Here is a 23934-nt window from a genome sequence, read left to right as displayed (position 1 = left end):
CCAACTGAAGTAAGAGGCTTGTTCTTTGCCATGACTGAAGATGGTTCTTCCAGAGAGCTCTGGGGTTCCTTGTGACTAGAGTATGAGGAAGGGCAGTCCTGAGTGCTTTTGCTTGGGGAGTCTGAGTGTCTAGCAGTAAGGAACATCTACTTGATCTTGATGGGGTGGATGCTAATGGGCTTTGGAATGTGTTGCATTCCTAGAGTGTACTGTACCTCTTGTTAGTTTCTTGTTAGCTCAGTTATTTTCCCTCTCTAAGCCTCTTTCCTCCTCTGTAAGATGATACAACCTTCCAAGGTTGTTGGGGGAGATTAGTGACCAAGTATGCTCAGTCTGTGATCATGTGCCTGGTGCAAAACAGAGGAGAAATAAATAGGCATTGATAATTATTCTTGTAAATATTCCCGAGGCTTTCAGTTCACCTTAAAAGCGATTTTACAAGAAAATGCACTCCTACAAATAACCTGGGGATGGGCAGAATGCTCAGCCTTTCTGTAAATAGATTTTGTAAACTTTCAGTAATAAGAGTTCCTCTAACCATGACTTTAAAAGTTAAAGGGACCTTATTAGTGGTTATGCTGCGACAGCTGGCATAAATGGGGACTGTCTCGGGTAGACCCTAAACACAATCACCCTACATAGAGCTAAGTTTTCTCAATTCTCTAATAACTTATATATTTCAAACATTAATTTTATTGAATCAAAATGAATTCCTTGCCTAGTTCCTACAAGCATTAGTGAATTATAATTTTCAATGCTCCTTACATTACAACCATCTTAGCAGCCTCTCTGTGGCTGTGGGGTAGCTCTGGTTTGTCTTTCTTGACATACAGAAAGCAGACCAGCAGACAGAATTTTAGAGAGAACTAGGGAATTTTTTTAATAGAGTAAATATATTTTAAATACTCTCTGTCTTTTCTGATCCCTTTTATAGAAATAATATACTTCAGAGAAGAGGTCATATTTTGTTTTCAGAGAACAGACTCAGAAATATCAGTTGAGCATCTACTATATACCAGGCACTGTTCTAGGTATACATTAGGGAACAGAAGAGACAAGATCCAGCCTTAATGGAGGTTATTATTTATTTATTTATTTATTTATTTATTTTACTGTGGTGGAATACTGGGCATTTCAGTTCATAGTTTCTCAGGCTTGGCCACAGATGGACCTTTGAAGTCAATCTTCTTGGAAATAAAACACAGAGGAATTTCTGGAGCTCCTTGATACTCTTCTGCCCTTTTAAATAAATTCTGCCAAATCGCCTGGCATTGCACTCTTGGGTCATGACTGCACTTACTAAAGAGAAGCAGGTCTAGTGCGGGGTGGTCTCTCCGGTTCACGCATCATCCATGGAAGTCCCTCTCCACAGCTACTTGCTGTTCCTGACTTGCTTCGCGAGAGGCACTTGTCTAGAGTCCCTGTGATGTGTGTGTTTGTAGCACCAAACTCAACGGGTTGCGCAGGGCCCAGGCTTACCAGCAGGCATTGTGCTTAGCCGTGACATCCGCATTGGCCTCTTTCCTTCATCTCTTGTCTTCTGTCTCCTGCCATCTACGCTTTGGGCACGCAGGGGCATATCTGGCCCGCCGCCACGTGGTATGTCTTCGTACATTTTGTTAACTGTTGTCATCAGTTGAGATTCCGATCTGTAAGAGACTAAGAAGCCCTGTGGATGTTTGTCTTTCAGAAGAATACAAGCCTCTGAGGCCTGTAATTGTGAGTCCAGCTAACGAGACGGTGGAAGTAGGGCTGGGTAAGTGGGTTCCAATCACCCTATGCTGAAATCATTATTTTGAATCAAGATTAAGATAAACTCTACCTTTGCTACACATCACCAAAACTGTTTACTGAGTAGATCTGTAATTAGTGGGAAAATAAAAACAAAGTATGTCTTTAAAAGTTTCTTTCGATTTCCTGCCTCTCCTAGCAGAAATCTAGTCACATCTGATTTGCCCACCCTCACTTTCCTGTGGATGTTTCCATGAAGACATCAGCCAAAGGCTAAGTTCAACAGGACTAGAAGTGAGAAATGTAATTTATCTGACTGGCACGGGATGGATTTCTTAAGATCAGAACTAAGCTTTTAGACTGACGGGTAGGATAACAGACCGAAAAGGAAAAGTATTTTTCTAGAATGACCACCAAGTCAGTGAAATTTTTTTATTTCAAGAGCAAAGACATAATCCTATAAGCATCCAGACCTACTTTATACAATCCAGTAACCACTAGCCATATGTGGCTATGTACATGTAACTTTAAATCAAGTAAATTAATTAATTTAGTTCAATTAAAAAATAGTCCTTCAGTCACATTAGCCATATTTCAAGGGCTTAGTAGCCATATGTGTCCAGTGTTTATTTTATTAGCACAAATATAGAACATTTCTTCCATCACCGAATGTTCTCTTGAAAACCACTGGTCCAAACATAAAAACAGATTTTGGTATCAGAGGATCAAAAGCCAGGCTGAAATGCAAAGTTCTTTTCTGTAAAAGTCACTGCATGAAGACAGTGAATAGCTGTAAGGAGATTAGAAGGTAAACATTTGTGACCACAGAGATCACAAGGAGGCCTAGAGGCAGGTGGAGGGGGCGGTGCGGGGGAAGCAGGCTCCTTGCTGAGCAGAGAGCCTGATGCGGGGCTCGATCCCAGGACCCTGGGATCATGACTGGAGCAGAGGCTTTAAACCACTGAGCCATCCAGGCACCCCTTGGAGTTTGTTTTTTTATTTATTTGACTGAGAGAGACACAGCAAGAGAGGGAACACAAGCAGGGGAAGGGGCAGAGTTGGAGAAGCAGGCTTCCTGTTGAGCAGAGAGCCTGATGCGGGGCTCGATCCCAGGACCCTGGGATCATGACCCGAGCCTAAGGCAGAGGCTTTAACCCACTGAGTCAGCCAGGCGCCCTCCTTCTTAGTTCTAATGCCACAGATCTACTGTATATCTGTTGCTCTACCACGGCACTTTGCCGGCCCACAAACCATTGCAATATCTAGGATTTTCTTGCCCTCTCCCCACGAACCACTTTTTGCCCTGTTGGCCATAGCTTCTATTAAGAATTCATGTTCTAGAGGCATACATTTTAGGCCTCTGAAGTTCAGGTGGCATTGATCTCCAAATCAAAAAAATAGCTTCATGTTAGGAAATAATTATTTTAATATACCCCGTTGACCAGATGCACGCATCACCCCGTCACATGATTATCCTGAAGGGTGTCAAACAAGCTTATGCTAAGGTTCAGTACCAATAAAATGACTTAGAAAAATAGGAACTGGGGATACTTCCTTAACTTAATAAATAACATCGATTCAAACTGATAGTCCCTAATATTCTTAATGGAGAACCACACTAGTGTGAGACGTTCTACAGGCATAGACCCTCCAAGCAAAGATGCCCAAATAACCAGCATTGCTTCACATATTCTAGAAGTGCCCCGTTGATACCGTCATACATAAAAGAACCAAGGCATGCTTACTGTAACAGGGAAGAGGACTTTATTATTTTCAGATCATATAATGTACGTATGTATTTCAAGAGAGTTACCGGGGAGAGGTTAGAATTAATATATTATTAATTGGCCAGATACAAAATTAATATTCTAGGTGTAGCGGAAGTCCCTTCAGCTGCGGTGGTGTGCTGTGGGGAAGAGATGGATTTCTAAGTCCCCGAGCGAGGTCCTGCCTCCCTGAGACCACTACTACGAGGAGGAGACTCTGGGTGAAGCCGTCATCACTGTGTTTGACCAGGAGGCAAAACCTTTAACTGGGGACTTGAGGGATAAGAAGGAAAGGGTGTACATTAAACTCAGTCACTGGACATGGTGGCAGTGAGATTCACTTTGAAGTGACGATGGCGGACGACACATCTCAGGAAACTCAAAGAATCATACTGTCAAAGACCGGATGTTCCCGTGAATTCACTCAGGTTTTTCTTCGAAGGTCAGGGGATTGCTGATAATGATAGTCCAGGGGAGCTGGGAATGGAGGAAGGTGTGATTGAAGTTTATCAGGAACAAACAGGGAGGTCATACCACAGTTTAGATACTATTTTTATTTTTTTCTTCTTTCCCCTTAATCCTCTTTTAGTTTCAAATAATTCTTTTGTCATGTGGCGTTCAAGATGGAATTGAAGACTGGCCCCTTACCTCCTTAAGGCATCTGGTGGTGTGAATTCTGGTGTCCATTAGTCATTATCGTTTGTTTTCCTGGCGCTGAGTTTTGGTGATGAAACCTCAGTTCCTGTCGCCCTCTCCTTTTTACAAATGACACATGTGCACAGAGGGGCTACCCTTTTCCAGGACTGTGCGTCTTCAGGCTTGTGGTAAATAACTCGCCAATGCTAGTGTTCATAATGGCTTTCTGACTGGCCCTGAAATTCTGGCTCGTGATTACGTCCCTCCTGGACATGTGGCTTTCAGTAGGAGATGGAAGTTTCTCAGAGAACTGAGCTGTGGAAAAACGGTCTTTCCTTAACTTAAAGCTGCTTTTAAAATTTGAGGGTCTGGCCCCAAAGAAGAGGAATATTGGGCTGAAGTTGAGGGGCCGTAGAGATGGTGAAGATAGGGACTAACTCCAAAGATGGCTTCACTGAAGATAAACCATTTTAAGCTTAAAGAAAGAGCTTGTCATAAGACTCCCCGAAAACTTGTGATTTTCATAAGTAGTTAATAAAGTTTTTCATGCAGAAGTGTATGCAACAGAGCACTGCTCTTTTTATTTCATTTGTACTTTTTGGCCTGGGTATAGGGGTTTTAAATGGACATTGTCTATACCAACTTCATTAAAATAAAAATATTTGTAGAAGCAAGCAAGTGACTAAAATTGATATTCTAAAATGGTAAACGTGTTTGGCAATAACTGGCTAGAGAACATAATGGGCAAAGAGATCCCATTTGCAGCAAGTCATAGAGATGTTTATAAAATTCTTAGCAAAATCTTTCAAAAGTATGTAGGATTTATAGGAGAGGAAAAAAACGCACAAATTCTGACCTATCTCTCAGGAAAATTGAGATTTAAAGCTTACATATAGACAAAGAGTGGGAGTGATGTTATTTCCAATGGGGAGAAAATTTGTTCTTAGTGGAAAAAAATCTAAAGGAATATACTGTGTCTGTGGTATTAAAAATTCACAGGGAGGGAAGTTAGGATAAAAATGTCTTAAAAGGCTCCAAAGGGAAACAATAATGAAAACAATCTTGAGAAACACCGAATTAAGGAAAACTGTAATAGAAATGTCTATTTTTTCTTACATGGAAAACTGGAAATTGTAAAGATAGCAACTCCTAAAATTATAGTTTTAATGGAACTCCAATAAAAATATGAATGGGCACAAAAGTTGGCAAGTAGTTCTAAAATTCACCCAGAAGATTAAAATGATGAGATTATTAAGATAATCTTGGGAAGAAGAGCTCTAAATGATACTAACATTTACCCTAACACTGCAGTAATTAAGATTTGTGGTACCACTGGCATCAGTATACGCATTCGAATCAAGAAAGTCTCAAATAAGTAATTTATTTTCTATAAAAGTGGCATTACAAATTGTTATTCAATAAGTGGTTCTGAAATGATCAATCAGCTATTTGGACAAAAGCCTTAGGTTAAATCTCTCCCTCACACCATACCCAATTATATTCTAGATAGAGTAAAGAACTAAAACAATCAAAACAATGAAAACATTTTATATACCTCAATGAAAATGTACATAGATATTTTCCCGATTTTAGAAAAAAATTGTGAGAACAGATAAAACAGAAATTTGACCAAGTAAAAAATAAAAATATCTATACCCAAAGAATTTCCATAAACAAAAATAGAAGGAAAGCAGTGAACTCTGAACAGTATTTGGAATAGTTTTCATGCATGATAAAGAGTTAATATCATGGCTATTATAAAGAGCTCCCACACAGCAGTGAGGTTTATATGAGACTCAATTAAGTAATGGCATAACAAGCAGTTCTTAAAGGCAAATGAATACTAAACTTATAAAGGACACATTCATTCACCCTGATTTCAAGCAATGCTGTTGAAAATTTAAATGGAATTTTTTTTTTCTCTTGTTGGTCAATGACCAAAAGTATTTGGAATCTGGGGGCTAAGGGGATAAAAAGCACTTGCTTACACTGCCGGACAAAGTGATGTTATGTATAGTCTCCCTTGGGTGAGGGGGGCTGGCTTTTTAAATCTGTACTTACTGATTCAAAGTAGTGCTTCAGTATATGTACAATATTGATGTGCAAGAATAATCATTAGAATATTAATCCTAACAGTGAAAAAATTAGGAACAAATTGTGTTTAGCAATAGGAAAAGCATCAATCCTAATGTATTTGTATTATGGAATAGTAAAAGGCCTTGAAACAGACTATTTTGGAAGGCTGATCTCATGAGCAGGAATTCCCAGGATACAATATTTACAAATAGTAGACCATAACACTCCATTTTTAAAATTGCATGTGTACACAGAGAAGATGAGGAATGAGAGGCATGAAGTTATTAATCACAGTTATCTCCAAGTGGTGGGTTTAAGGGCAATTTTTCTTTTTCTTTGTACTTTTCTATAATTTAAAATCTTTACTCAATGGCCATTTATTAATCTAGATAGATCAGATAAAAGTCAATTGCTAAGATTAAAACTACATTGCTTTGCAGGATCCAAGCTGCAATTAATCTGCAATGTCAGTGGCCAGTTTAGTGACTCTGTCTTCTGGAAGTGGAATGGGTCAGCAATTGACGAGGACGACTCCGTGCTGGCAGAGGAATATATGCTGTAAGTATGCTAAAATGTGCAACAGAGAAGTTGTGGTATTAAATTTCATGTTGTGAAATGTATACAACCTTGATGGTTTAGTTGGATAGCAAAAGTTAGTTGATGGGCCCTTGGTGCTTTGCTGTCCCTATTGAGTTTTGCTGAGCTGAACAGGATTTTTAAGATCTTCTACACTTCAGGTAAAAGTACGTGTCATTGTGGTGCAAATAACAGACCACTTGGAAGGCTTTCTCTTGAATTTGGGTAAATATGTTAGAACATTCCAATGAAGCAACTTTCCTGAATTACCCTTCATGTTGTTCTGTTTTTTTTTTTTTTCTTTTCTTTAATTGTGTTATGTGAGTCACCATACAGTACATCATTAGTTTGTGATGTAGTGTTCCATGATTGTTCCACGATTCATTGTGTGCATATAGCACCCAGTGCTCCATGCAATCTGTGCCCTCCTTAATACCCATCACCGGGCTGGCCCATCCCCTCAACCCCCCTCCCTTCTAAAACCCTCCGTTTGTTTCCCTGGAGTCCATAGTCTCTCGTGGTTTGTCTCCCACTCCTATTTCTCCCCCTTCATTTTTCCCTTCTCCTAATGTCCTCCATGTTATTCCTTATGTTCCACAAGTAAGTGAAACCATGTGGTAATTGTCTTTCCCTGCTTGATTTACTTCACTCAGCATAATCCTCTCCAGTCCCATCCATGTTGATGCAAAAGTTGGGTATTCATCCTTTCTAATGGCTGAGTAATAGTCCATTGTGTATATGGACCATATCTCCTTTATCCATTCATCTGTTGAAGGGCATCTCGGCTCTTTCCACAGTCTGGCTATTGTGGACATTGCTTCTATGAACACTGGGGTGCATATGGCCCTTCTTTTCACTACATCTGTATCTTTGGGGGTAAATACCCAGTAGTGTAATTGCCAGTTCTATTTTTAATTTTTTAAAAAATATTTTATTTATTTATTTGACAGAGATCACAAGTAGGCAGAGAGGCAGGCAGAGAGAGAGAGAGGAGGAAGCAGGCTCCCTGCTGAGCAGATAGCCCAATGGGGAGCTCCATCCCAGGACCCTGGGACCATGACCAGAGCTGACGGCAGAGGCTTTAACCCACTGAGCCACCCAGGCACCCCTATTTTTAATTTTTTGAGGAAACTCCATGCTGTTTTCCGAAGTGGCTGCACCAATTTGCATTCCCACCAACAGTGTAAGAGGGTTCCCCTTTCTCCACATCCTCTCCAACATTTGTTGTTTCTTGCCTTGTCGAGTTTGTGTTCTGGTTTTTTAAAAAGTTGAGGAAGGACTCGTTAAGTGGGACCAAGAATCAGGGGCTCCACGTCTCAAGTCTCTAGTGGCTCTCTGTTTCCTCTCTAGGGATCAACTCCCGACTCCTTAGCATTCTCCTTGGCCATCTGCTCCAGGCTCCTCGTCTCATGCATTCTTCTCCGTGCCCTCATGGTGACTAGAATGCACATCCATCTTTTTCTTCTTGGAAGCTGGTAATTTTACTTTGATCTCTGCTTCTGAGTCTTTTACAGACAGTGGTCTTTGCGCTATAAAATCTCAGATCAGTATTGCTAACAGCCTGGTTATTATTCCTCTGCATAGGGCTGGTGATAACTTCTGCTGCAATTCATGTGGTGAATAAAGAGATAAACCATATATATGTGTCTCAGTTATAGTTTTCCTTAAACAAATTCATTTATTCTCTCTCTTTTGAACAGAGTAAAAAATCCTTCAGAAAGAGGAAAGGATACAGTCATCGCCATTCTTAATATTTCAGAAGTGGAAAATAGGTTTTATCTATATCCATTTACTTGTATAGCCAGGAATACAGATGGCCTAAGTTCAGCATATATCCAATTAATACATCCAGGTAAACAACAGAATATTTGAAATGCAGTTTTGGTTTACTGTTGCAAGAGTCTATGACCTTGAGGTTCGCAGTGCTGTTTCCTCTGCCTGGAATGCTTTTGGAGTCCTCTTAACCTGGCAAACTTCTATTCTTTCACTTGTCAGCTGTACCATTTCTTCTCCTGGAAGCTTTCTGTCCTTTTGCCTGCCCTTAACAAGCTCTCTGACCAAACAGACAAGGTTAGTGCCTCTGTTATATAGTTTCAGAGAACCCTATGCCCCTGTCACAGTATCTGTCATACTTAGTTTTCTTTATTGATTTAAATTCTATGATGGTGCTGACCACTTATCTTAACAGTCATTCTATTTCCAGAGCTAGTAGTGACTTAAATCTGGCATATCATAGGTATCTAATGAACATTTTAAGTAAACGACAGCATAATGGACAGGGGAATCTTAAATATCCACTTTCCAGAGAGGATGTCAGAAGTTACTGGCGTTTTTTTCAATTACAGAATCAAACACAATATTAAAAATATTTGTGAAATATTTTGATTATTTGTAGTTGGATTAAGTATAGGGTATTTATGAATATGTACATGGGAGAAAATTTAAAAACCTATAGACAAACTATTAGAATTAGAAATGAATTTAACAAGATCACTAGTGCCTCTCTACATGTAAACACATATATGTACATACATACAGTATTTCTATGTAGTCAATAAATACCAACAACAAATAGAAATTAAACTTAAAAGATTATAATAGTATCAAAAATTATCAAATACTTAGGATGAATCTGACAAATGCTATTTAAGACCTCTGTGATACAAACTAAAAAAAGTCATTGAGATAAATTAGAAAAGACCTAAATAGGTAGAAGGATATACAATGTTCATAGATTGAAAGACTTTGTATTATAAAGATATCAGTTCCCTCCAAATGAATCTATAGATTCAAAAAAAATTCCAACCAAAATTCCAACAGTATTTGTGCAAGTTTGGGTATGTGTTTATGTGGGTGTGTTGCTGTGGGCAGGTTTATTCTTAAAGTCATATGGAACTGTTAAGGGGCAAGAATTATCAAGGTGGTATTGAATAAAAATAGCAAATCTGGAAGATTTACACTACAGGTATCATGATTTTGTGTGAAACTACCATAATTAAGGCTATGAGTGTGAACTATCCATTGGGCCAATTGGATATTGGTCTGAAAAATGGTGTATATCTTGATTCCTATTTCATATTTAAATCAGCTGCAGATGGATCCAAGACCCAGATTGGGAAATTAAAATAATAGAGCTTTTAGACTCTCTTTTCTGGATGCCTACATGAGCCCTGACATTTAGAAGGCACTTTTTTCTTCTTTCTTCTCTACACCACACCCCCTTACCTTTCCTTCACCTTGCTACTCTGCCCCTCCTTCACTGTAATCATTGGAGGGAATGAAGCTAGAAGAATGTGGAAGAGTGACACATTCTGTTTGGCATTCCTAAGCCCCTTCTTTCCTTTCCCCTAGACTTCAGCTTTCCTGATTCTTATACCTCTAGAAACTTCTGTAGGGTTTTGAGTGACTTTGACTTGTTTTACTCTGAAGTGCTCTATCCTATGCACTTTGGCACTTTTTCTGTGTTATCGTATATAGCAGACCCTTGACTAACATGGGAGTCAGGAGCATCAACACTTCTATCCCAGTCAAAAATTCGAGTATAACTTCGAGTCCCCAAAACTTTACTGCTGATAGCTTGCTGTTGACCCCATAAACAGTTAATATATATTTTGTATGTTATGTGTATTATATACTACGTTCTTACTATACGGTAAGCTAGAAAAAAGAAAATGTTATTAAGAAAATCATAATTTATAGTAACTGTATTGTAAAAAAAAAAAAAAAAAAGTATAAATTGACCCATGCAGTTCAAACCTGTACTGTTCAAGGGTCAGCTGTATTGTAAAATTTAGGTGGAAATTTAATACAGTGCACCGCAGTTTTATAAAGTATCAATTCTAGATGGCTTTGTATATTAGTATGTTTTATTAAGTGATAATAATGAATATGTTAATATTATCTGCGATTTGGGATGGCAGAACAGTCCCAAAAATGGTTTCTCTGAGATGATAATATTTAATTTGGTACTCCCAAATTTTTAATTATTTTGGTTCTAATATCTTTTTTTTCCTCTTCTCTGCTATAGTGCCTGATTTCAGGAAGCACACTATTGGTGTATTTGTCATGTTAACAGTAATAATTACATGCTCTGTTTTCATCTACAAAATCTTCAAGGTTGACATTGTGCTTTGGTACCGGGATTCTTGCTATGATTTTCTCCCCAAAAAAGGTATGATTTTGTATTCTGGGCAACTTTTCCTTGTTGGAGAGAGGGGGTAGTTAAGAGAGAACAGAAGATAACTGAGAGGCTTTTTACTTAAATTTTAAAATGAAAAGTGGCATATACAAGCATAGTAGTTACTCTTACACGTCATTATAGTTTGGGGACTGAACAGGCTGAATAGGATTGTTTGCAAGTTCCTGCTTTAGTGTTCCTCACAGCGGGATAAACAGGCATTTCAGAGCATTTGTTTGCCGGTCCAGTTTAGTACTGTTGAGGGTCGGCCCCTTGCTGGGTAGGACATAGATGACCCCATGATCTGCCTTCAGAGGAAAGAAACGATTTTCATGCACCAGGGAAGCCCTCGCTTTCTCTTTTGTTTAATCCTTGCAAAAAAAAAAAAAAAATTTAATACTACGATACTACATAAAAGGAAGAATGGATAGAATTCAGGGCTGAGACACAGGGAAGAAGATAAGACCAGGTTGCTAAGGATAGTTCCCCGACCAAGAGGAAAAGAATCTCTGCACATGAGGCGGCCATTCAGTAATAAAGAATACATTCAGGGTGATACACAATAAAATAGAGACTTGTAGGAGAGCGCCACTTTAAAAAGTTACTGTATTTTTGGTACAGCTGCTTCATTCATACACACACACACACAAATTAATAATTCATTCTGAACTGCATGTTGGGGAGACTGACGTTACCAATTCTTTCCTTTTTTTGGATCTAAATATTTCACATTTTCTCCTCTAGCTTCAGATGGAAAGATCTATGATGCTTACATACTATATCCAAAGACTCTTGGGGAAGGGTCCACCTGTCCCTCAGATATTTTTGTGTTTAAAGTCTTGCCTGAGGTCTTAGAAGAACAGTATGGATATAAACTGTTCATTTATGGAAGGGATGCCTATGTTGGGGAAGGTGAGTGTGTCGCGGAAAAGAGTAAAAGTCTTCATTGTAAAAATAATCAAGAAATTAAAAATAGAGCTTCCCTATGACCCTGCAATTGCACTACTGGGTATTTACCCCAAAGATACAGATGTAGTGAAAAGAAGGGCCACCTGTACCCCAATGTTAATAGCAGCAATGGCCACGGTTGCCAAACTGTGGAAAGAACCAAGATGCCCTTCAACGGACAAATGGATAAGGAAGATGTGGTCCATATACACTATGGAGTATTCTGCCTCCATCAGAAAGGATGAATACCCAACTTTTGTAGCAACATGGACGGGACTGGAAGAGATTATGCTGAGTGAAATAAGTCAAGCAGAGAGAGTCAATTATCATATGGTTCCACTTATTTGTGGAGCATAACAAATAGCATGGAGGACAAGGGGAGATGGAGAGGAGAAGGGAGTTGAGGGAAATTGGAAGGGGAGGTGAACCATGAGAGACTATGAACTCTGAAAAACAATCTGATGGTTTTGAAGGGGTGGGGGGTGGGGGGTTGGGGGAACCAGGTGGTGGGTATTGGAGAGGGCACGGATTGCATGGAGCACTGGGTGTGGTGCAAAAACAATGAATACTGTTACGCTGAAAAGAAATTAAAAAAAAAATAATAATTGCTAAAGTTAGGTTTTGTCTTTCTAGAAGGACCATGGTGTAGGTATACAGATTTGGCCGTTTTAAGAACCTCCTCGGTGGTGTGTGATGGCGATTTTCACATCTATTAAATGCAAAATACTTACTTTTCTCATATTTTGCTGGTAGAATAATTAACTAAGTTTTATTTAGTTTTGGAAAACTTCACAACTAGTTAGATCCAATAGTTACTTTCCACCTGAGATAGCACCACAGGAGTGGAAGAAATAAAATGGTTTAAGGTTTTAAAATTTCTACCAGAAATAGATTCTGAGTCCTAAATGAAATATTCAGCTTTTGTGGGTCAGGTTTTGAGTTGGTCTATAAAATCAGAAACTTCTTTAATCTTAATTAAGATGAGAAAAAAGAGGGGGCATCTGGGTGGCTAAGTTGGTTAAGCAGCTGCCTGCTCAGGTCATGATCCCAGGGTCCTTGCATAGAGTCCCAAAGAGGCTCTCTGCTTCTCCCTCTGCCCCTCCCATGCTCATGCTCTCTCTTTCTTTCTCATATAAGTAAATCTTAAAAAAAAGAAAAAAAGGGATGGGAAAAAAGAGCATTAGAAGACAAAAGGGATGGGATGGGAAGAACCTTGTGGGGTTTTGGTTTGGGAGAGAATGATTATTAATTGAAATTTTACTCACTCTTACTGTGCTTCATGTTTTTAGACATTGTTGACGTCACTAATGAAAACATAAGGAAAAGCAGAAGACTGATTATCATTTTGGTCCCAGAAGCAACAGGATTGGGCTGCCTGGGGAATTCATCTGAAGAGCAGATAGCCATGTACAATGCTTTCGTTCAGGATGGAATTAAAATTGTCCTGCTCGAACTGGAGAAAATCCAAGACTATGAGAAAATGCCAGAAACCATTAAATTCATCAGGCAGAAACATGGGGCCATACGCTGGTCAGGGGACTTTAGAGAGGGGTCATGGTCTGCAAAGACAAGGTTCTGGAAGAAGGTCAGATACCACATGCCAGTCCAGCGGCAGCCCCCTTCATCCAAACCCCAGTTTCTGTCCTGGGCCACAAGGCCAGACTCTAAGAAAACGCTGCAGAAGGAGGTGCAGGTGCCTCTCGGGTAGCAGGGGAGAAGCTCGGCCCAGAGTTCCTTGGGTGACTCCCGTCTTCGGGCATTATAGGCTGGGCTGTGCCCCCACTGACCGTACAGTCATAAAATGCACCTGTGGCATCCCTTATCCCTGAGGTCATCTGGAATCAGATCGTTAAGGGAACAGAATGTGGTGGTGATAGCAGGTCAGCCCAATTCAGAACCGAGGGCTTGGAAATCCTTTTAGAAAGCAACAGATGCCCTGCCTGAGTTTTTGGACTGCTAACAGGCACCGGGACTGCAAATGAGAGGGAAGAACTAGCAGGAAATATTTAGCATCTATAAACGGTTTTATGATGTTGTCTACAGTCCAAGGGCGGGGCCGTGGCCCAGTTCGGGTACTGCCTGGTCCCTTGCCCGCGCCCCCCCCGCCGGCTTTCCTTGGCAAAGTGAGACTGGTATTTCACAGACAAGGGTAGGAGAACTTTGCATTTGCTTTGCACTTTCCATATGCATCGACAGCCAGCTCTCCTTTTCTAAAGACTGCATTTCATTTTACAGACATTTATAACTCTCATTTTGGTGAAAAGAGGGATTTGTCAGGATTGCATGTTTTTGAAATAACCTTAGCTTTGTGCTGGAGAGAGAGACTAAAAAGCAGGAATTGCAGAGACCTGATCCAGCTCTGCATGCTTCCCTCGCTGGAATGACCATTCTGTTCTACCCTCCTCTTCTGCATTCCACTTGACTCATCGCTTCTTTGGAAGGACAACTTCCAAGTCACTTCCTCCTCCTCTCTGCCACACACCTGGCCCACAGATTGATTAGCTGTCCTTCATGAAGTGCTGCTCTAAGCTCCTCCTGCTCTTACTAAAAGCCCTCTGCGGGGCTTCTCCTGGTTGAGGAGCCAACACCCTATTTCCCCAGTCTGTCTGCATGGCTGTTCCCTCACCGTCCTGCTGTGTGAATTCCCAAGTCAGCCTCGTGTGCCTTCACGCCCACCACTCCTGCTCCCTCATACCTGCTTCTCCTCCTGTCTCCTCTGACCAGAATGCCTTCTCGAATTTTCTCCAGCAGACCAGAGTTTTATGAAATTTGAAATTTACTCCAGCTCTGTTTCTTTAAGAGATTTCCCCAGGAAACTGCCCTAGGACACCAGCTCTCTCCTCTGAGTCTGGTAGCACTTAGTCTGTTGGCTGTCACTTTATGAGAAGGCGTTCTGTCTCCAGCCAGAAACTCTGCTCTTGGCTGGGAAGGCTGTGGGTGTGTCTCTCCTTGTCTGGGTGCCTTCCAAGTGATTTGCCTACTTGACGTGGATTTGGGTAGGGCTTTCTTATTGAAAAATGCCCACAGGTGATCAGATTTAAGTTTCATAATCATCCTAATGTTATAGAGAGAGCAAGTGACCTATTTTTTAAAAAAATACATTCTTAGTGCTGTCGGACCTAGGGCTCACAACGGTGTTGCTGGCTTTGAGTGTAGTAGTGTCTTGAACACTTGACTTCGGGTCAATAAATGTCTCTTTCAGTCCTACCCCTAGCACTTTTGTGAGAAGAAATGATTGTTTTCTAGGATGTTGGCTGAGTCTAGGAAGGCTTGCATTTAAGAAACCAAATTCTAAACTTCTGAGTGTTGGAATTGACAAAAATTCTGGTTAGGTTTTCTGAAAACTATTTCTGCTTTCATATATTCTTTCCTGAAAGGTAAATATTTCTTAGTGAATTAAAATTGAAAGCAAGTTAGATTTTTGGTATAGGAAACTATTTTTTAGAACTTGATGGTACTCCTTAGAGAAACCCCAGAAAACTGAAAAGCCAAGTTCACATGCCACTTGCCCCATTTTAAAGGTTGATGAACATGGATGGGCCCTCTGTTTTTTTATTTTTAATGTTCATTGTTACGAGTGAACGCAAACTGGCACAGTGTATCCCCGTCCCCCACAGTGATCAGAGCTAGACAGAAACAGAGCTGAATGCTCTGCCTCTTCTCTTTCCACCTGCTTTTTCTTGGATCCGATCTGGAAGCCTTGACTAATAGCACTGTTTTGGAACTGCTGTTTCCAAAAAAACAGCCTTATTTTTATTTTGGCTGGGGTTTGGGGCTGTCATGGCCAAAAGGCCTATCAGCTACTTAAAACCTAGGTTGCTGATGATTTTTAGCCTGTCATCTATAAAATACACTTGCATGTGTAGCACCAAGGAAGCCAATTCTGAAACCTAGACTTAGCAGCAAAGTTGGCGAGAAAAATAAGGAGTGGGGAGACTGACCAAGAGTTACCAGTGGCATTGCACCTGGAGTTCAGGGAGGGACAAGAATCAAGGGATGTGCCTGGGACCAGGAGGAGCCCCAACAGGAAAGCGCATGTCACCGCGTCATTCCCATTTCCCAGGGGAGGATTCAGGAGGAAGGAGCGACACTGTTAGTTCTCTGGGAACTTCCTTTGTTTTATTGTTCCCCCCCAAACCTCTTTTAAGCTCTTCCTTTCAGGCCTTCCTCATTAATTAGATTTTACTGCATTATCTGATGGTGGTCAGCCTAAGTTTTTGAAGGAAACTTTGCCAACAAAGCCTTTCGCTTCCAGTAGTGAAAACTGGTTTAGCAGAATTTGTATTTTCCTTCTCCTACCGCCTCTTTGTGTATTTGTGATAAAAGAAAAGGTATTGAGCCATTTTTTCCAGTGGTATTTTTGATAAATTATATTTTTACTGGTTAATAATGAAGGGTTTTTAGAAATGTCTTTATACGATTATGAGCAGATACCAAGTATTTTTATACAGTAAAACACCTGATTCATGTACAGCATGTATCACTGGTCAATGGATTGAATTTATTTTCCAATAAAATTGGCAAAACCTAGTATTGAATATTCTCATGAAAATCTGTTTCTGCACGGCCGTATCCTGGGCTTACTGAGCCACACTCCCAGCTCTGACGTAGGGAGGGGACCCCTGGTGCCTGGGGAATTTGGAGGCCATTAGCCAGCCACTGAGCCCTGAATCCCATCTGTAGCTTCCGGGGCAGTCTACTTGTTTGCTTGCTTCTAAAATGGATTAAAATGTGAGTTTGTTTTTTTTTAATGATTTGCTGTTTACTAGTTCAAAAAGGTTAAGGGCAGCATTTGTATGGACTTTTTTACATTTTACAAAAAGTTTCTGTTGCTTTTCTCCTTTGACCCTGGAAGTGAACGAAATCGGCCAACATGGTGTCCACAGCGCAAGCTCACAATGCTCAGGAACTCCAGGGATCAGAGAGAGCCCTGGCCGGTCAGTGCTGCTCTGTTCTCATCTCCCAGCTCTTCTCACATGGCTGGTGGCTCTGGCAGCACCCAGGGAGCACGCCCGAGGGAGGCGGGTCAGCCCAGAGTCTGAAGGCCCACCCTAGATTCTGCCTCCTCCTTGGTGTGCAAATGTGGACAAACTATCAGAGCCCCAGTTTCCTCACCTATAAAATGGGTATAATATCTCCTTCGTAGAGCTGTGAAGGACAAACTATCAGAGCCCCAGTTTCCTCACCTATAAAATGGGTATAATGTCTCCTTCGTAGAGCTGTGAAAGGATTAGAAGGATGAGGTATCTTCTGACAGGCACTGTGCCTGATGTACAGCAGGTCCTCAGGAAATGGAAGCTTGGTTAGTAGCAATTCTATGAATAAACTTCGGTCATATTAGAATCTGCAAATAGAATGGAATTGCATAAGAGAATCTGCAAACCAGAAGTGGCAGCTGACACCGAGGAAAGTGGGAAGTCAAGCCATTGGAAAAATAAAGTACAAATGCTCAGATGAAGCTGTGCGACACAGAGGCCAAGAGCCCTGCTCCCATCAGCCCCCGAGTGACTGTGTCACCGAGGACTGAGGACCGGCATTACTGTGTCACCGAGGACCAGTGACTGATGCTCATTCACACTGGCCCTCTGCTGCCCAGGGACTTGAAGGGATGTCTGGTTTCTAAAGAAAGGGATTTCACACATTCCTGAAGGATTTCTCAGTAAAAATGAAAAAATGCAAGAACCTCTGAAAATTTGGGGATCAGCTATCCAGAAAACTTGCCTCTACAGAATTTCTTACCGGAAACATTCAGAGAGCTTTCCACCAGATTTTGGTTATTTTACCACTTACTATGTTTTTTTAACAAACAAATCAATGCTAACAATCATTTAAAGAAAATATTTAAAAGTGGGTTTTTTTTTTTTTTGGAATGAGGATTTTTATTCTCTTTACCAAATAACTTCCTCAGAATACGGTTTGTTTTGCTTTGTTTTTTGTGTGTTTTTTGCTCTTTTGAAATGTTTCTTAGTCGGGATGTTATCTGGTAGAAAAATTCCTGGTTATAAATTCCTGCACTGTCATAGTTTTGAAGAGAGAGCAAAGCACTTTGTTGGTTTGTACCTCTGTTTTCTCATCTGTGAAATAGGACTTCCTGTGTTTCAAGGTTTTTATGTGTGGAAAGCCTCTGTCCAGCATCTGAGAAAGAACCTCAAAATATATATTTTTTTAATTTTGCCTTTTGATCAGATAAAACAACAACAACAAAAAATCCCATTTATCCAGAATGTATCTTTTTCAGATTCTGGGGTTTTGGGTGTGGAGGGAGCGGAAGGCATATCATCTTTTTTTTTTTTTTTAAGATTTTATTTATTAGAGAAAAAGCAGGGGAGGGGCAGAGGGAGAAGGAGAAGCAGTTTCCCTGTTGAGCAGGGAAAAAGGCATATCATCTTGGAGTTAACTTCTAAAAATGATAATAGCTTGTATTTAATTCAGTTTTACCAAGTCAGGATCTGGCTTGTTATTTTTAATGTACACTTCACCCTGGAAAAATGCAGGTTTGAACTGTGCATTGTTCCAGGATCACTTGTATAGCAGGTTTCCCAGATAATAATTGAGGGGCTTTTAAATACAGGTATCATGGAGTTATAAAATCAGATTTCCTCAAGCTAATTTGTCAGAAGAAAATCTTTCCATCTTTGAGGCTAGAATGTGTGAGTGTGGTGAGTTGGGCTTGATGTGAAAGCCACAGAGAGGGTAGCAGGTAGCAAGAGAATGTTCTGGAATTGGGATGGGGCCAGTTGTTCCTTTTTCACTGAGATAAGATGCACAAATGCACCACGGCAGTAACCAGAATTCATAAAATAGGAAGAATAGATCACACATAAAAAAATCTACACGGGGAGATAGGTGAGAGGGATCTTCTTTTGCTGTATCAACATTTATTTTACAGCCAAAATATGATTGTGTGTGTGCGTGTGCACATATTTGTTTTAGGGAGAGGAAGAGTTACAGGAAACAGAACACTATCTAAAGTGAGTATTAACCTGTCAAAACAAAAAACATGTTCATCTTAACACATGTTGCTTAGGTCTTGGCTGATTAAAGCACACAGACCCTGTGTGTTCACCTTAAGCCAGCAAGAGAAGAAACATGGCCCCAGGTAGGAGGCTACCCCCAACATTAACCCGGCAGTCAGGAGAATTTGTAGCTGTGAGACCAGTGGAGCCTGTTACCACTTGAATCTAGATGAACAGGATGTTGTTCTTGAGGCCTATGCTGGGAATTGGAAGACGAATTGACTGAGAGTGAAAGTCAGTGAAGCTTGTTTTTCTCAGAACCTTTGACCTGGAAGTGATCCCAAGTGTCACTGGGATCCCTCTTCTGGATCAGGGACAAGGTGTCTTTTCTGTGAGCATAGGCATGCATTTCTATTTGGCATATCCCTCAGAGTGGATTTGCTGACTTAGCATCAGAAGATACCAGCAAATAGTTTTCCTAAGTAGTCATGCCAACCTCTGCTCCTACCATGAGTATGTGACAGCTCCAGTTGTCCCACACCCTTAACACTTAGTAGTGTCAGTTTTTATAATTTTAGCCATTTTGATCAGCTTTTAATGGTCAAAGTGACATTTTAAAAATGTAGATAAGATCATATCTCTTTTCTGCCTTAGACCTTCTAAGAGCTTTAAATTTTACCTAGAATAAAATCCAACCTTCCTTTTATTGCCTCTGGCCCTGTGTATGGTCTAGCTCCAGCCTACTCTGTGACTTCTTTACCCAGGGTTCCTACAGACTGACTCTATTCAGGTCACACTGGTTTCATCTGTGTTATCTTGAAATGTGCCAATGCTCCCCACCTTCAGGGATTTTATGCTAGCTGTCCCTACTAGAAGGAGAACTCTCTCCCCAGATAGCTAGTTGGTGGGCTACTTGTCATCAGTTCAGCTATAGGATCTCTTCCATAGTGAAGCCTTTCCCAGCATGCTATCATTTCATCATATTTCATATCCTTTATGGATATGTAAATACATAAACCATCTCTTAGTGACTCTCCCATATCTATTGTCCCCACACACACCAGCCACGGGACTGCAAGCTCTGAGAGGATCTGTCTTCTCTACAGCTGTTTCCAGCACTCAAGAATGTCTCCCGGTGTGTGGCAGGGGCTTGTGAGTGCTTACCACGTGAGCCCCAGGAGCTAGCTGATCATTGAGCCTGGGGGAGAGGGCTGGCCCGGGACCTCAGGAAACCAAAGGCTGTTGCCCTGCAGCTTCTTCTGTCTCTGGAAGTTCATGTCATCTCAGCAACAACAGCCTGCCATAGCATTGCTACTGTAGCTTTCAAGTCTCCCAGGGAGGATAAATGTGAGAACATAAGAACCTTAAAGGTATAAAGATCTGGGCAGAACCTCCACCCCTCACCCTAGCCTAATCTGGGTTTCTGAGCATTTTCCTGTTACACGAGAACATATTTCTGCCTCATTATCCCTGGGGAACTTTATGTGCAGGTTCGGTTCAGTGGGAAATCATTAGATATTTAACTAGAACACAGAAAAGCCACTGACCGTTATGTAAAATGTACATTCATAGGTGAGACCTTCGCCACAAATCACCGCCCTGCTACTCTTCCATATATACAACACAGCCTTGTGTGAGGAGCAACTAGATTGAAGGTAAAATTCAACAAACCTGAACTCAGCAATGCCTCCCTCGCCCAGAGACTGTTGTTTCACACCTGCTCTCAGGATGAGGCGATGAATCCTAGGAGAAATTCTTTCACTTGAGAAAACAAACACAACAACAAAACAAAACAATTGGAAAGAGTCCATTACCCATGGCTTGTGACTAACGGCATAAAACTTCCAAAAATGTTCCCATTGCAAAAATGTCTGCAATTGGGAAAGACTGTGAGGAGGAGGGGTCAGCGGGAGGATGAGAATAAACCGTACCCTCGCTCATCAAGTTTCTGTTGCTGTCAGACACTCTGCAAGGAGGTTTTTACAAATGACCTCTCCGTAAAGTGGGTCTAATCATCCCTATTTTATAGATAAGGGGCACCTCTGGTGTTTGAATTCCCGGTCAGGAAGAGGGCAACGAGATACATTTGTGCCTCCCTTTGAAGGCAACCAACTACAGGAGGCACTAGAGGTAGGACTCAATGAGCTCTCTGCAAACTGACAAGATGAAAAACTGACAAGCAACCAGGTGGGTAATTCACAGAAGCAATTCATAGAAAGACACATGCATGGCTAATGAACAGAGACAGAGGTGTCCCATCTTCCTAGGAATTAGAGAAATGTAAAATAAAGTCACAAGGTCACAAGATAGCTTCTACATCATTGGGCTAACAAAACTGGCAACAAGGCAAAGTCCTTCTGACATTACCAAATGAAAGGATGAAACTCCTATCCTCTAAAGGATGTTAATGTGGAGAAAATGGGGGATTTTTCTAATACAAAGATGCACCTACTCAAAGACACTGCAATTTTACTCTCTAGAGAACCTCTCAAAAATCCACATAAAAGAACATTATAAAAATATTTACACAGCACCATTTTTTTTTCACCTAGAGGAAGGTAGAGGGAGTTGTTGGGGGGGGAGAGGAGGGGGCGGTGCATGAGCAGGGAGAGGGAGAGAGAGGGAATCTTAAGCAGGTTCCCTGCTCAGTGCAGAGTCTGTCTTCGGGCTTCATCTCACAACCCTGAGATCATGACCTGAGCCAAAATCAAGAGTCTGACACTTAACTGACTGGCGCCCGACCACAACACCCGACGACTACACTATTTTTAAGAGCAAATATGAATTTGAAACAATGTCCAAAGGAGACAGATACATAAATCGCAGTACATTCATACAATGGCAAGTCATACAGTAGTGACCTTGCATGAACCAGAACGACTCAAAATATTTACTTATCATACTCTATATTGCTTAAGGGACACATGCGCGCACGCGCACGCACACATACACACACACACACACACACATCAGAATGGTAAGCACTAAATAGGATAATAGGGAGAGACACCTATACAGGAAACTTGGTCATCATGGTTTCTGAGGCTGGGTCTTGATCACATGACCTAGGACTTATTTTGAATTACTTAGCTGTTAACTATTGCATGATGCCCATTTAAAAGGAAAATTTTAAATGTGAAAATCAGAGAAGAAGAATAAAGTGATTGAATTCAGGAAGTTCCTGCACAAAACAATTTTCTCAGGGCTGGAACAAAGCCAACGTAGAAGCTTCATAATTAAATTGTTTGAATTTCTTCCTCCCCTTTTCTCATTAGCAAACAATGTTATCAGACTTCTCCAAACTTTTAAAGTAATTGAGAGCCTGCAGTGAATATTTGGTTTTCTGGTGTTTTTAATTGTAAAGTTTATAATCCTGCCCACCCCCACCTTGCATCAGCTCTGCCTTCAAAGCCATGTGCTTCCTTCTCCCTGTATCAGGAAACACACTTGGCATAGAAACCATCCCTGGAAGTGTCAGTTTCTGGTCCAGAGCCTCACCTGCAAAAGGGAAATCCCAGAAATGTCCCATAAGAGGTGCTGCCAGGGGACTGGGTGACCCCCTCAAAACTTCATAAGCTTTGGGGCAACTATACTGATTGGACTTGGCATTCATGCCTATACTCAAACTATAAAAAAATAAGATATGATCCACATTTGTTCATAAGGTAGAAACTGAAACAGATAATGAAAATTAAGAAAAATTTGGAAATAACTTCTAATACTACTTGTAACAATAGTTCTATATGGGTATCAATTGACAGTTTCCATAGTAACACCTTTGTTTTGCTTGGGGGGAAGACACAAACCTGGCAAAATGTGCACATGCAGAGGAACCTCATTTAATGCTGATGTTAGGAGAAATAAAGATCTCCTTTCATAGCTTAACAAAGCAATCCTCGGAGTGTGAGCCCAAAGGGTCCCCCCAAGATCTGTGAAATCAAAATGATTTTCATGATAATATTCAGATCTTATTTGTCTTTTTAATTCTCATTCTCTCACCTGAGTATAGTGGACATTTTCAGAGGCTGCCTGGCAGGTTCTATTCTAAGAGATTTGATACAGAAAAAGGTCTGAGAGTCCAGCTGTCTTCTCTCAGGTTGCACATCAAAGAGATTTGCAAACACTAAGTAGGGGTAGGGGATAGTATGTAGAACAATATAACTTTTCTCAATAATTTTGTTTTGGTCTTGATGAAATCCCAATAGTTCATTTTTGCCCTTGCTTCTGTTGCCTTTGGCGATGTTCCTAGGAAGAAGTTGCTGCGGTTGAGATCAAAGAAGTTGCTGCCTGTGTTCTCCTCAAGGATTTTGATGGATTCCTTTCTCACATTGAGGTCCTTCATCCATTTTGAGTCTATTTTCGTGTGTGGTGTAAGGAAATGGTCCAATTTCATTTTTCTGCATGTGGCTGTCCAATTTTCCCAGCACCATTTTTTGAAGAGGCTGTCTTTTTTCCATTGGACATTCTTTCCTGCTTTGTTGAAGATTAGTTGACCATAGAGTTGAGGGTCTATTTCTGCGCTCTCTATTCTGTTCCATTGATCTATGTGTCTGTTTTTGTGCCAGTACCATACTTTCTTGATGATGACAGCTTTGTAATAGAGCTTGAAGTATGGAATTGTGATGCCACCAACTTTGGCTTTCTTTTTCAATATTCCTTTGGCTATTCGAGGTCTTTTCTGGTTCCATATAAGTTTTAGGATTGTTTGTTCTATTTTTCTGAAAAAAAAAAAAAAAAGGATGGGATTTTGATAGGGATTGCATTAAATGTGTAGATTGCTTTAGGTAGAATAGACATTTTCACAATATTTGTTCTTCCAATCCATGAGCATGGAACATTTTTCCATTTCTTTGTGTCTTCCTCAATTTCTTTCATGAGTACTTTATAGTTTTCTGAGTATAGATTCTTTGCCTCTTTGGTTAGGTTTATTCCTTGGAAAGTTTGGATATTTTTCATAAACTGTATGCTATTTACGGTAACATTTATGTTAAGTTTATTGTTGTTATTCCAAATAAGTAAGAACATAAATGTTTTACAAGCTCTTCAATTTACTTTCAAATGTAGTAAC

General features: G+C 40.5%; 1 protein-coding gene and 1 pseudogene across 4 annotated transcripts in view; both read left to right on the top strand.

The window, feature by feature from the left end:
• LOC111155931 (interleukin 1 receptor type 1) overlaps positions 1 to 16426 on the top strand; it is a 72126-nt gene extending 55700 nt beyond the window's left edge. For all 4 annotated transcript variants that reach the window (XM_022516411.1, XM_022516412.1, XM_022516410.1 and 1 more), the window contains 6 exons: positions 1691 to 1756; positions 6650 to 6767; positions 8486 to 8637; positions 10813 to 10956; positions 11707 to 11874; positions 13200 to 16426. In XM_022516411.1, the coding sequence (XP_022372119.1) occupies positions 1691 to 1756; positions 6650 to 6767; positions 8486 to 8637; positions 10813 to 10956; positions 11707 to 11874; positions 13200 to 13618 (1067 nt within the window). In that variant the 3' untranslated portion in view covers positions 13619 to 16426. The remainder of the gene's footprint in view (positions 1 to 1690; positions 1757 to 6649; positions 6768 to 8485; positions 8638 to 10812; positions 10957 to 11706; positions 11875 to 13199) is intronic.
• Positions 2505 to 6479, top strand: LOC111155847 (annotated as a pseudogene).
• Positions 16427 to 23934: the final 7508 nt, after the last annotated feature.

This window comes from Enhydra lutris, unplaced genomic scaffold, assembly GCF_002288905.1.
Source record: "Enhydra lutris kenyoni isolate GAN:26980312 unplaced genomic scaffold, ASM228890v2 scaffoldscaffold44, whole genome shotgun sequence".
NCBI classification, from domain to species: Eukaryota; Metazoa; Chordata; class Mammalia; order Carnivora; family Mustelidae; genus Enhydra; species Enhydra lutris.
The sequence above is the reverse complement of the archived record's forward strand: the minus strand, read 5'-3'. Positions and strand labels throughout refer to the sequence as shown.